Source organism: Gavialis gangeticus, unplaced genomic scaffold, assembly GCF_001723915.1.
Source record: "Gavialis gangeticus isolate Ggan-Ray unplaced genomic scaffold, GavGan_comp1, whole genome shotgun sequence".
Lineage (NCBI taxonomy): Eukaryota > Metazoa > Chordata > Crocodylia > Gavialidae > Gavialis > Gavialis gangeticus.
In genome coordinates, this window is record NW_017729001.1 from 13,661,371 (window position 1) to 13,675,477 (window position 14,107).

General features: G+C 42.7%; 2 protein-coding genes across 5 annotated transcripts in view; one reads left to right on the plus strand and one right to left on the minus strand.

Moving 5' to 3' along the window:
- Window positions 1–569: 569 nt before the first annotated feature.
- On the plus strand, window positions 570–7,123 carry CCDC74B (coiled-coil domain containing 74B). Of its 2 annotated transcripts, none has more exons than XM_019506881.1 (8): window positions 570–708; window positions 1,329–1,370; window positions 2,200–2,259; window positions 2,619–2,769; window positions 3,373–3,583; window positions 3,699–3,781; window positions 5,175–5,231; window positions 6,816–7,123. In XM_019506881.1, the coding sequence occupies exons 1-8, from the start codon at window positions 609–611 to the stop codon at window positions 6,952–6,954; spliced, it is 843 nt and encodes a 280-aa protein (XP_019362426.1). In that variant the 5' UTR covers window positions 570–608; the 3' UTR covers window positions 6,955–7,123. The 2 variants fall into 2 exon arrangements, with proteins under 2 accessions (XP_019362426.1, XP_019362425.1); XM_019506880.1 differs by having other exon boundaries at window positions 571–708; window positions 2,607–2,769.
- A 1,380-nt stretch (window positions 7,124–8,503) lies between these two features.
- MED15 (mediator complex subunit 15) overlaps window positions 8,504–14,107 on the minus strand; it is a 61,564-nt gene continuing 55,960 nt past the window's right edge. For 2 of the 3 annotated variants that reach the window (XM_019506879.1, XM_019506877.1), the window contains 5 exons: window positions 12,575–12,641; window positions 11,978–12,138; window positions 11,581–11,747; window positions 10,184–10,282; window positions 8,504–10,034 (listed from right to left, as the gene is read on the minus strand). In XM_019506879.1, the coding sequence (XP_019362424.1) occupies window positions 9,898–10,034; window positions 10,184–10,282; window positions 11,581–11,747; window positions 11,978–12,138; window positions 12,575–12,641 (631 nt within the window). In that variant the 3' untranslated portion in view covers window positions 8,504–9,897. The remainder of the gene's footprint in view (window positions 10,035–10,183; window positions 10,283–11,580; window positions 11,748–11,977; window positions 12,139–12,574; window positions 12,642–14,107) is intronic. The other variant, XM_019506878.1, reaches the window with a different exon arrangement.

Genomic DNA, 14,107 nt, shown 5'->3' on the forward strand with positions numbered 1-14,107 from the left:
CTTGCACTGCAGCCCTGCGGCAATGAACCCTCCTCGCTGCTTGGGGTTTTGTTTTTCAAAGCAAGAAGTGTCTGGTGCGTTTTGGCTCCCTGCGGAGCCTCCCCCACACGCCCGGGCCGAGTCCACCGCGGGTCCCCGCGATGCGGCGGAGGGGACGCTTCTCCAGGCAGAGGAGCTCGAAAGGCGGCAAACGCGTCGGCACCGCCGGGAAGCTGCTCGCCGCTGGACGCTCCGCGGCGCCAGGTCCGACCCAGCGGCCTGAGGGGGGCGCGCGGCTCCGCCCTGCAGCGCGGGCCCAGCCTGAGGGGAGCCGCTCGCGGCCTGGACCACTGCGCGCCGGGGGGAGCCCCCAGCCCTGGGGCGTACCATTCTCGTGGTGCCATTGTGCTCCGCGTTCGGGCGATACCACCGTCGCTGGGCAGCGCTCCCGTCTCTATGGCAACGCGGTGGGCGGCGGCAGGGCCGGGGTCGCCGGGCTGGTGCAGGGCGGAGCTCGGCCCGTGGCTGCCCCCCCGATAGGGGCGGTGTCCGCGGCAGTGCGAGGCGGGCGGGACCCGGCCTGAAGCCCCGGCACCCAGCTCGACTCGGCCTGGCCCGGCCGAGTCACCATGGAGCAGGCACGCAGCGTGCGGTTCTTGCAGGAGCAGCACGCCGAGATGCTGGCGCGGCTGCACCAGGAGATCGACTCCCTCAAGCGGGAGAACAAAGGTGGGGCCGGGCTCGGCCCGGGGCGCTCCGGCCCGACAACCGCGGCCTCGGCCCCACCCCAGCATCCTCCCTGCCGCTGTCCTGGCCCCTCGGGGCTCAAGACTGAGCCTCTGGGCAGACACGGTTTTCCCGTCCCGGCTTGCTGCTCCGGGACAGGCGGGGGGCCGCCCGCCCGCCCAAGGGCGAGGACATTGCCCAGGCGGCAGGAATCAATGAACTGCTCAAGCGTCCGGCTCAGGACCCGGGACCGCCCCTGCAGGCAGCACTTGATAGACCAAGTCACCTGCTTATTTGGCCCAGTAATAAAACTTAGTGAAGCTTCATTTTTGAGCCTGTCAAACTGGCTTGCTCTGCTTAGATACAGTAGTGTCTCTGCTCTCCAAATAATCCTTCCTCTGACTCCACTTTCCCTTTCCACATCAGCTATATAATGCAGGAGCATCACATGACAGCAACTCCCCCTGAGCCCCTTACATTCACTGTCTGTTTTAACATCTTCAGTCTAAAGAAAGCATTCAAAATTGACGTGGGGGGAAGATGCTTTGGGAAGTTACCTTTACAATGGAAACAGGTTCAATGGCAGAGATCACTTAGGTAAAATTGCTTTCATTTGATTACAGATCTTCATTATAAACTCATAATGAATCAGACACTGCAGAAAGGTAAGCTGCACTTCTGTGTTTCTCATAGGACTGGCTAGTATTTCCTTTTCCACTAAAGTTCCTTTCTTTCCCCAATTCATCTCATTAATAATTGACATTGTATTGTGGTATTTTGCCCAATGCTCAGCCCTGACTCAGAGCTGCAAGAAAAGCTCCATTGCCCTTACTAGATTTCAGTTAAGATGATTGGCACTTCACTATCTACTTCTATATATGGAAAAATTGATGTGAATTTGTAGCAGGAAAAAGCTGAATATGGTTGAAATGTCATAATTCTGACATTAGTAGTCATATGGGTGAACAAGACTGATATATTTCAGTAATGGTTTAGGAAAACAGTGAAGCACAGGTACATGTCTGTGCTACAGTAATCTCATAAACCAGGTCTACACTGGAGCCTTTAACTAGTAGCGCAAAGGCAGCTGGGGAACTTGCTTGGGTTTTCTGCAATATTTCTGTATTGTCCAAAGCCATAGTGCAGTGAAGCACTTTGATAATACTGTATAGCTTATTTTGTGTGCCAAGCTGGTATATGCCCAGAAGCATTTTTGTCAGTATAAGCTGCACCTACCTTAGGAGAATCTGCTGATAAGTCTCCTCAGCACAGCCATAAAAGGAGATTATAGGTCAAACCTTTTATGCACTAATATTCATGGAATATACCCACACCTATGAGAGTAGCCTTCTGTGTCGCCCACTCTGTGCTGGTAGAATCTCGACTTGGCAAACTTCAGGTTACCTGAATGTTCCACTGTAAAAACATAGACTTGGGTGCATTGTCAGCTCTGAAGTTACAATGCCCAGTTCATCATGTCATTCTTTTTTGCAGATGATGTTTTAACCCCTACCTTGTCTTTTGACAAACCCTATTCAGGATGCAGTTCAGCAGGTAAGAACTCTAAACAATTAACTAAATTGCCAAAATAGTTTAGAAATTGGCAGAACAAGACTATGTTTGGGCTACTACAAATTTAATGACGCCTATTTGGTTAGTTCTGGTTGTGTCAAGACATCGTTGTAACCCTTTAACATTAAACTAGGATTCTGTTGATGCTGCCCCTTGCTCTTACATAGCCAATTCCCATAAGCAATGTAATACCATCACCTGCTGTGTATTTTCACTTGATCTAAGGTGCCTAAGGCCTGTGGCTGCAGACTGTTCCATCTCTGGCCTGTTACATGCATACGGTTACAAAACCTCCTACCCCTCTGAAAAATCTTTTACTCTCTAAACAGCTGCTACTGTAGCTTCTAGATATTCGCTGAAAAACAGGCAGCAAGTGGAGCAGCCCAAGAAGCAGGAACCAAGTACTGAAGAACAAGTGTTGAAGGTGGTACAGGCAGAACCAGACCTTCCTGATCCAAAGGTGGAGAAGACAATAGAACAGGTTCCTTCTAGGTAAGAGCAAGGCATCAGCATGCAGCAGTCCATTTGGAAAATAGTCAAGTGGTACCAACATTTCTGTATTTTAGATCTCTGTTCTTCTGAGCATCTCTCAGTGCTCACGCACCACAGACTTCGAAAAGTACAGTCGAGGTCAGGCTCTAGCAAATTATATTGGATTGCTCCTCTAATATCTGATTTAGGCTTTCTTGACATTTCTAAGATGCATGTAGTACAAATGCATCTACACAGATGCTAGTGTCCTATTCTAGCAGTGATATTAGAGGAACTCTTTATGTATATAATATTCCATTTTGGTGTAATATTACAAGTTACAAGGGACACAGACCCAGGCAGGAAAGTGCCAATCCCAAATTCTCTTATGAACTATCCTTTTCAGAGAACAGAGAGAAAAGCTGTTTAATTACAAATGAAGGTCTAGTCTAAGAGAGCTTAGAAAATGGCACCTGCCATATTACCTTTTCTCATAGGTGAAATGGTTGTAATACTTATCTAGACCTCAGAGCTATCAAAAGGCTAAAATTCAAAATACTTAAATATTACAGTTAGACAGCATCACAAGGGAAATGTATTTATTTTAACTGCAATCACTTCTAGAGAAATCAGAGAAGTTGCTGAGAAAGCGACATCCCCAATTCCTTCGCTGTCAAGTCAAATTAGATCTGGGCACTCACAAGTGCCAGCATCCTCCTCAAATCCCTACCTGGTGAATGTCCTCCCTTCATACATTCGGAAGCCACCTACGCTGGAAGAGTGCGAGATTGTCATTCGCCAGCTATGGAGCATAAACCACATGCAGGCCCAAGAGGTGAGGCTATTCAAGCTCTCAGTCCGTACTTTCACTGGCTTTGGAAAGCTGTGATCGAAATAAGAGATGGTTGGGGAAAAAAGTAGAATGATAATTTTTCTTACCTGCCCTTCAGCTAATGTATCTGAAATCGTACCTCCAAGATATCCTTAGGAACAAAAGGATTCCCGAAGACTATCTGCTAGCAAGTCAGATTGGGTGAGTTATATTGAGTTGTTTCAAGCCCTTAGTGTATCAGACATTATAGAAATGTTTGGTACTCTACCACTGTTTCTATTTCACAGGTGCTAAGTTTTTTTTTCTGAATGTATTTGGTGGATATTAAATAGGTTATAGGTGCAGACTGTCTAGACAAAGGTCACTGGTGAGTCCTGACTTTAAAGGGTTCCCTATTCTAAATCAGCAACTGAAAATTAACCGAAGCATCCCCATCTCAGATTTTGCCCAAATATGATTCCACAGCTGCCATTGTGTGCATAAAGGATTTTGATATCATGTCATAATTATATCTGCAACCAAAAAGCCAAATCTTATGCCCAAACCATTTTTGCTGTTTTGTAACAAGGCTGCTGCTTGCTTATGAACAGCACTAAACAAATGCCAAATAATTGTCTGCTATTGCTGCTAGCATTCAATTTACTCCACAGCTAAAATAGGGTTACCAGTCTGTCCTTCTCAAAGCACATATTTACACAAAGGTGTGCCTCAGCCTAGGAAGAGAAGCATAGCCTAAAGAGAAGCCAGTCAATCTAACTGGAAGTCTGACTTTTCTGTTGGGGGATATTAAGTCTCAGGGGGTCAGATTCAGCTTGCATTGTAGTAAATGATGTATAAATCCATAGAGTTCATTTGGGCAGCATCTATTACTATCTAAATGGAGATGGCACAACAGATGAAACAGAGCAAGAAGGAAGAGGCCAAGGGTAGTCACCCTCACTAAGTAATACACACATGGCAACACTCATCACAAATCTCTGCACTTTTGTCATTGCATCTCTCCAGTCAAAAGTGGGAAGATTCTCCAAGACTGTTAAGGATTACATTAACTGTAAGTTCCTTTAGTGTAAGACAAGAAGCTGCCATTAGTTCTAAGCTCACTAACATAGGCTAGTAAATACTATCCAGGTAGTGCTGTACCAAACCCAGTAATTTAGTGATTACTAAAACTCATATTTTTAAAGGGCACCTACTTTTGGTTTAAGGACCTCAAGACATGAAAAATGCACTACCTCCCTTGGTAGTTTATTCCAGAGAGTAATCATACTCACTGTGAAAAACTGCATCCAACATAAATTTAAAAGATTTCAGTTTCCAGCCCCAGAGAAGCTCCCCACCCAGCTACTGAGGCTGGTCTCCATGGAAACCATGGCCCCAGCCAAAGCCATGCAGGCAGGGGCTGCTGGGAAATGGAGTCTGCCAAACTTTGCCCACCTGTCCTATAGGCACATACAGTACCTTAGCCTGTTTCTGAAACTAGGTTCTTCAGCCTCTTTTCAAATCTAGGTAACACATGATTAACACACTTGCAGTTCTCCTGTGGCAGAGTGAACTAGCCAAATATAATCATATCTACAAGTATGTTTCAATTTAGGAATCAAGAAATTACACGTTTACCTAAAGTGTCACTCAAGGATACAGCTAAGAAATGGTAAGTACTCCTAATTTCTTTAGCAGAACTTTTTGTAGTAAATGGCCTATACAAGGTTGCCATTTAAATTAATCTTTACTTGGCTTATGACGAGATTGCGTGCTTAAATGTTGTGTTATGATTGAAGACTAGTCTAAAATTGGTTCTCCCCCTTTTATCTCAGTTCCATTATCCAAGAGACTGCCCTCTTCCAGAGGGTCACAACTGATCAGAGGTCAACCCATCTACTCCATTCATGGGTTCTATAGATTTAAGAAGAGCTCACTGCTTTACTTTCAGTACCATAATCATCACCTTAGAAGAGTACATGCACAATAATTTCATAGCTGATAGTCTGAATGTTGCTTCTGCATATTCACAGTACCACCTATTCTTTTTCAAAGTCTAATATATAATTCTTGTGAGAGGGACATCACTGACTCCAAACATTTAGTGCTTTGGACATGGCTAATGCAGTCCTGTAGGATACTACTTTTCTCAAAAGATCAAACAGTTTAACAGCATATCACGCAGGTGAAAAAACAGGCAGTTAAAACCTCTCTCAGAGACATGCAGCTCCACTATGAAAAATAAGCAGCCACTTTGAATGACTTATACCGTACTTATGTATACAGAGTCAGAGCTGATGATAAGATGTGTTGCATTGGCCCTGCAGTACTGAAGGAAGAGAAGTCTTTCTGGTTCCCATTCCCTTTCAAAGCCAGGCTCTACTCATAATGGTATTATATCTGTATTATACATGTTCTTTTATGAAGAGCTAATGCCAGCCCAGGAACACATTCTGAGCTTGTCTTTGCTTCAGTGCTGCAAGCCAAGATGCTTGTAAGGAAAGAAGAAAGAAGAACTAATCTTCTACATGAGATCAAAGCAGATATAGAGCATTTGCTTTTCAACCTAATGCACCTTTTCCCACAGCACAACATACTCAAGTACCTCTTTGTAGTACAAGGTAACAGGTAACCATGTGCTATTTAAGGAGTGAAGGGAGAGGAAGCTTTTCAACAAACGACACAATAAGATCTCCCTTCATGGAAGCATTTTTAAAGTACGGGGGAAGGGAGAAAGTGTTTTTTAAGCTAGCATTCAAGATACTGATGAGCAACTAGTTAATCTCCTCCCAATATCTTAAAAAAGGATTAACCCCTAGTGTTAGAAATCCAGATTCAGGCACTCAGTATTACAGGAGAACTAAATCCTGAACTTGGACTTTGGCAAATGAAGATCAATTCACATGAAAAGTTAAGGTGTGTCTGTTTGCAGTTCACTACTGCTCATCTCAGCTGTTATGCCTCCAAAAATATTTACTAGCAGAGGAACCTTCCTCCCCAACACTATTATTAACTTACAAGGAAAAAATATTTGCTAAACACACCTAAGATAACTTCTAAGGTAAGAATTCACCTTTCAGTTGCTGGAGCAGAACACTGCCTAGCGCAGTGCATTATATAGAATCACTGAGGTCACCAATAAGGGAGACTCAGACACACTAACTTGAATCATTACCTGTTATTGATAAAGGGAAAAGGGCTCAAAGTAATCCCATTGTAATTAGTTTCTTACATTCCTCTATCCATCTATTTCCAGTTTAATTGTAGCTCCACTCCCTCCTGCTGAAAGGGCAGTTTTGCCAGCACTGAAGCAAACGCTGGGAAACCGTTTTGCTGAGAGACAAAAGAAAACTCAAGCTATTCAAAAGAACCGCCTTCGTCGGACCCTGCTTTAGCCTAGTGCTGCAGTTGTATTTCAGATCTCCTTCCTTAGGTGGATTCAACACCTTAAATGTTCCAGCACTCACTGCACCTGCCAGTTTTTGAGAGTTTACATTGTACTTTCAACATGGATTGTTCTGCTGCTATTCTCTCCATTTCAATTAAAAGTTGATTAAGAAGTAATTCTGATTGTCATCTGTTTAGGAAATAAAAAGACTGCTTATATGTTTGCAGGTTTGAAGTGTTCCTCTGGTAGTTTCTGCAGAAACTGCCCCATTGTATCCTGGGAAGGAACTTTACTTTGAGAAATTAATATTGAATGCCTGCAAAAGATCACTGTTTGATAGGCACTCTAGTGGCACGAAATTCTTCCCATTGTTAAGGCCAACTTCCATTCCACAGACTTCAGGACTTAGCTTAAAATAAGTACCTTTACCATAGCCAAAAAAGGGCCAGTTTGACCAACAGCACTGGATCACAGCTAACTTGTGATCACTGCCCTGCACAGCTGTGAATGAACTGGGCAAATCAATACCAAAAGTTTATCAGAAATGCTGACTTAACATAATAACCTCACTGATGAGCTGGCGGTGACCAAGCTGACAGACCTCCCCCACAGAGAGACATAACTAAGTCTTCCGCTGTACACCTTATACTCACCATCACTCCATTGCTTCAACCTTGTTGTGAGGGTCATTTCTATTCAATTCAGTATGAGGGGGGAAAATTCCCACCCCAGAAAAGTATGGTGACAATTCTGAAAATGAGTACAGTATGTGCTGCCAGTAAGCATCTTTTGTCATGTCAGCCAGCTGGTATGCCTGAACCTTGTCCTGAAGAAATCAACCTTAGAATCATCAATGCTATTGTGATACATTCCTTCAAAGTTTCTGAGGCAAAGATTTTTTTGGATACCTTGTATTTGACAAAATACAAATTGGGGATGGTGTTAAGTAAGTTTTTGAATGCAAGACTTTGAAGAAGAACGTCTTGCATTCGCAAGCTGTCTAACTATATCTCAACTATGCAGTTGGTTCAATAAAAAAGGTATCACCCAAAGAGATACTTGCCTCCTGAATAATTCCTAGACCATCACTCTAGCACTACCTTCAAAATATCTGAAAGTGAATGTCTCCACAAACACCTGGTTTTGTCATATGACTAGACAGTGCATGAGGAAAACTTGAGTGCAAAGCAGCTTTCATGAGATGAACACGGGTGCATTAAAAATGGACTCAGGCTATTAATTCAGTTTATGTAGACAGCTGTCTGACAGTATTGAGTTATTGGGAGTATGGGTTAGATGTAAACTGAGAATGTTTTGCCTGTAGATAGCATTTCCCTTCTTCAGCTCTTAAACCTATCCTGCTGTGGGTTATGAACTTGGCTGTTATCCTGCAGCAAAGAAGGGAGAGCCACCTCCACTCCCCAGGGTTTAGAAGTATAGAAATATCAATTTAGTCTACAACACACAAAGTAATCCCAACCCTATTGATGCTACAGAGCTGGTGCCTAACGATTAAGGGTGGAATGGCAAAGGCGGAATAAAATATAATATTAATGTAAAACACAGGAATAATAATAAATTTATTACAATAAAACAAAGGCAGATAATGCATTAGTTCATGTACAAAACAGATACCATTCCGTTGCCTCAATTAGTGCTTGCTAAGTACCCACGTTTAAAAACATCCTAAAACTGATGACACCACATATAATCACAGAGGCCACAGCAATTCCCTGACACTACTTTAAGAGGGTCCAGCTACTCTTCAGGGACTGTTGCACAATACTGGGAAATATAACAGGGTGTGATGGGAACACTTGAGACATTGAAGTTTCCTTGCATTCAGGAATTAACTCTTTCCCACAAAGATGGGGAAAATGAAATGTAATCACACTGTATATTGAACCAGGGTTTCACTTGCATTACCCACAGCAGAGCATATGATGAACACCTGGGTGCCCCTCAGTGCCTGAAGCATGCGAGATCAGTTGTCAATCCTAGACCTAAGCTGCATTCAGTTTTTTAAACAAATAGATGAGAAGAAAATACAAGCACTTCAAAGAGCTGCACCAATCTCAAGAAGAGCCAAACACCTAAGAGACAAATGCCAGGTAATATTCAATTCCCATGGCAAAGAAATGCAGATACATAGCTGCAACCTTTTGGATTCATGTGCAGCACTATTTAACTGGTTTTTCTCTCTCCTGCCAATTTTTTGGGGAAAGGCATCAGTGTGTACATGAATACCTCTCCTTCAGATCATCCCACCTCTACGAGTGAGAAATGCATGGTCCATGCTAACCAACCATTCATACAAAGTAGTGTTTATAATAAGCTATAAAATAATTTTTCCTAAATTTGGTTTCCTTCCTAAAATGTAATTATTCAGATTTATCTCATATAGCTGAGGGATGTCCTAAAAGGCCCGCATTTCTCCCATCTCTGAACAAAGTTGCCAGGCAACAGACTCCTGCAGCCATATGGTAGCTTGTGAGCGCATTCTAGCTGCAGCAAATTTTTATTCCTGGGGCAACTTCATGTCATACAACATACAGTGTAAAAAGAAATACTGGCATTGGGCAAAGTCTGAAGCAAAATTAGGACATTCTCCCCTCTCCCTTCTACATCATTCAGACTCCCTGATGGAAGTCTACAAATAATTTCTTCTCTAAGAAGACAATAAAACCTCCTCCTAATACATCAAGAACAGTATATACATGTTCTGTATATGTGAAAATGCTGGCAAAGTTCACAAAGGCAGAAGATAAAAGCATGAAAGCTAAATCTAACACCAGGTTCTCTACTGAACCCAAAACCTAGAAACAAAACAACATAAGGCTTCTTTCTTCTGAAATTTCCTCCCCAAACACCTGTGATTTTTCAGTGGCATGTGAGAGGCCAGCCATTGAGACCCAATTTCTTTGCTTTGTGATTTCTGGAGTGGGAGATGTTATGCAGCAGAGAGACAGGCTTGACGGATACTCTGCGCCCAGGTGTTTAAGAGGGCTGTGACTGAATGTTTGTCTGGAAGTTGCAACAGTTTTGATGTCATGTACCGATACACTGACTGCAAGAAGGGATTGGCTGCTGGAAAAGAAAAAGGAGACAGCCCAGATAAACAACTGCAACAAAAATGAATAGTCAAATATTAAAGATTTCCTTCCCTACCCTGCCCCCCCCCCCCCCTTTTTTTTTTCTTTTTTTTTTAAAGTACTACCATCCCAACATTCCCATACCATACTGTCGAGGATTGTCTATCCATAGAGGGCTCTGATCTGGATAATCTGCTGGAACACTGAGCTGCAGCGGTGGGACATTTGGAAGGTTCTTGTCATCTAGAATTCAAACATTCTCCATCAGAACATCAAAGCATGACTTGTGTGGAGTCCTACTTTTATGCTATTCAAAACTACTCCCAAATCCTTCCCTGTCAATCCCAGCATCATTTCTGCAAAAGGAACTTGGCTGCCGGTTTTTGTTTTTGTTGGAAAAAAAATCTCATTTTTCACTGTAAAAATTGTCTTTACATACCAGAATCAACTTGAAATGCCCAGCTCTACATTTCACATATGGACATCTTACCAATCTCCACCTTTTTCTGGAACTTGAGATGTCCAGCTACTTTTTATACTACATCTAGGTCAGTACCATACCACTCCCATGTTTGCTGGTAAATACTAAAATGAATCTACTTTGTGTCTCTCCACAGCTAAACAAAGTTCACGTGAGATTCCACTCTATGCTTGTTCAGTTGAGAGAACAGATTCAAGGGCTAAATTATACTTTTTACCAATAGAACTTCTAGTGCAGCTTGAAAAAATTTTCAAGGCAATCACAAGAAAATCCTGTTTCACTAGTCCTGACTTTTTGTTTTGTCAATGCATGGAGTTAAATCATTTTCAAACAACAGGGAACAGTAAAGCTTAGGATCAGGACTTGTCAGCAGTATGTCATTTTCTAACATAAGCCGATCAGTTTGATGACCAGCCTGCACTGGTGCAATAGACAGGTGCAGACTGCTGCACAAATGAAGAGAACCAATTCTGCAACTGAATATTGTAATATTTCACACTTGGAGTTCTGCCACTGTGGCAACAGTTATACAAATCCAATTAATTTCTCCTGTATTAACTCAGCAAGCTTTTTGATATACAAGAACAAAAACATAATTATGTTCATACACAGGCCACTTCAAACTGACAAGAATTCAGATTATCTAGAGACTTTTGCTTGGTTCTCAGTCCAAGGGAGACAAATGCACAAGGTGAAGAAATCTGCCAAGATTTCAGCTTATAAAAGCCACATCATAATCAGTGACTGGTTTAAAATGCTGCCTTTTTTGGTGTCAGGAATCATGGCAAAGAGGGAGCTCATGTTCTAAGGAAAAAATTGCTTCTGGAACTACAAAGAAAAGTTTTAAGTGGATCTGGTATACAACCTGAGATTGCTCCTGAACAAGCCTGTGCAGACAGTCAAAGTTTTGCATTGCCATAACCTGTCAAGGATATAAAGAGCCTTGCTAAAATTACAAGTTGACCATGTTCTTGATTGCGTGTGACCAAGACCTCTTTACATTCCTAGAAACAAACCAGACACTTCTTTAAAAGAGAACCTTCAAATTCTTCTTGCTTACCTAACTTGCAAATGAGATGAACCGTTCCATTATTACTGCAATGGGAAGGATCCAAATTCACCAGGAATTTAGGATTTAATCTTGCAACTTCCCCTTGTAATACATTTGGTATGGTCTGTCTTTCATCCTCTTCATATTTACGCTTTCGAGGGGAGGCCACAGGTGCCCTGTGCAAAAATACATCCAAGAAAGGACTGAGTGAACATGATTCTTATGCCAACTCCACATTTTTTAAATTAAGCTGATTTCTGAGATACTTTACAGGTGAAAAGGAAAAGCACAGCACACTACACATGTATCTATATCTATCCCAGCTGTCCTCCCAGCAGTTCACCCAAATGAGCAATTCCACTTCAATAATCAGCATTTATACAAACAGCCATGTAACAATACATACGTGATTGGTGGGCCATGGATTGCAGTCATAGCTGGCATAAAGGTACGATAGAGGGAATGGTTGAAGACTGGTGAACGGATGTTTGCCAAGACAGCATCCAAGAGAGGCTGGCACAAGTACTGCTGTTTGGTGGGAGGCACCGGAGGGGGTGGTGGTGTGGGCTAAGACACAAAGAAGCACCTCTTACTGTATCTGTCAGTCACACACTATTTTTAGCCCTTACTGTTCATTCTGCAAACTGCCAGGAAAATAATCTTCCTTCTAGTTTTTAAAAGAATGCAATGCATTCAAGCCCATATTGCTCTGGTCACGTATAGTAAACAAAATCCTAAGACCAGAACAAGCTTCTCTCGAAGAGTTTCCATAAAGCAACAGTACTTGATGGTTAAGTAAGAAGAGTAATTTTTTAGGAGTTATGCACAAGGATAGTCATTCTGAATGGGCCAGTGTTTACCACTTTTCTGTTTGCTCAGCATTATCAAATATAGTCCTGAACACAAATAAGACATGAGAAATAGTTTTGCCAAACTGGTGCCCTCTCTGGCATTTACTGCCAACCTAGCACCTCCACAAGGGAACGTGAACACCACAATTTACCACAGCCATGTCATTCTTGAGCTTCTCCAATGCAATTTCACACTTCTGTAAAGTCTTCAGAGGGCATCTACAGAAGAGAAAATCATTACCCACAACATGCTCATCTTGGTCAACTGTAAAGATTATACAATCAGAGTCTTGCATTACTACTATTGCAAGATTATTTGCTTCAAACCTAACCTTCTGGCAGATAAAAAGTCCTATCACAAGGTGGTGCCAAGATGCTAAAATATTAATTTCATTTTTTCTAAAGGCTATTTTAATGGGGAAACTTGAATAGAGAATACAAATTAAATGCCATAACCTAAAAGCTTTAGAGATGCTTTCCAGCAAAATCAAATGAACCCAATGGACCTCTTTTATCATTCCAACTGGTCCAAACCAGTGTCTACGCGACACTGGTCACGCCACAGCTGGAGTATTGTGTCCAGTTCTGTGCGCCCCATTTCAAGAGGGATGTGGACAACATGGAGAGGGTCCAGAGGAGGGCCACCCGCATGATCCGGGGACAACAGGGCAGACCCTACAGTGAGAGACTGCAGGACCTGAACCTATTCAGCCTCCACAAGAGAAGGCTGAGGGGGGACCTGGTGACCGTCTATAGACTCACTAGGGGGGACCAGAAGGGTTTGGGGGAGACGCTGTTTCCCCTAGCGCCCGCTGGCATAACAAGGAGCAATGGGCACAAGTTGATGGAGAGGAGGTATAGATTGGACATCCGCAAAAACTACTTCACAGTTAGGGCGGCTAGGAGCTGGAACCAACTTCCAAGGGAAGTGGTGCTGGCCCCTACCCTGGGGGTCTTTAAGAAGAGGCTGGATGCCTACCTGGCTGGACTCATTTGAGTCCCGTTTCTCTTTTTGGGGTTTTTTTGTTGTTCTCCCGCCCTGGCGGGGGGTCGGGCTAGAAGATCTACTAGGTCCCTTTCGACCCTTAATCTATGAATCTATGAATCAAACAGGTTTTTAATAGAGTATTAAACAAAAGATAATCTGGCTTCTGAACAAGTTTATATTTGTGCCGAATGTGCATAGCTTTCTGTGGAACTACAGTACATGTATGGAAGTTCCAATGCTGGGTCCTTAAACAAAATATTTTTGGCAGTATTTTTTCACAAAGCTGTGTGTAGCTTTCTTCCAAAACAAAAGCTGGGAGCACATAAAATAGTACATTCATAAAGAAACCATTGGTGGGGAGTTCTCAAACTTCTCACCCTCTACGATTTTCACCATACAAAGAAAATCGGAGCTATAAAATAATAATGATTTTAGCAGAAACAAGGAAAATCAAAATAGAGACAAGGGATTCCAAGCTTACTGCTGCTCTATGGATATACTATGTTGCTGTAAGATGACTGACTAAAGGCATCCACAAGACCTCTATTCCACCAGTTAAGTCAGAAACCCACTGGTAAATGCTGCATTCTCAGCTTCCTCTAGCGCAGTGGTTCTCAACCTTGTTAGACTCAAGTAACTCTTTGGAAAATGCCAACTCTTACTTTTTACTTGTATTTTGACTACTGAAAAACAAGTT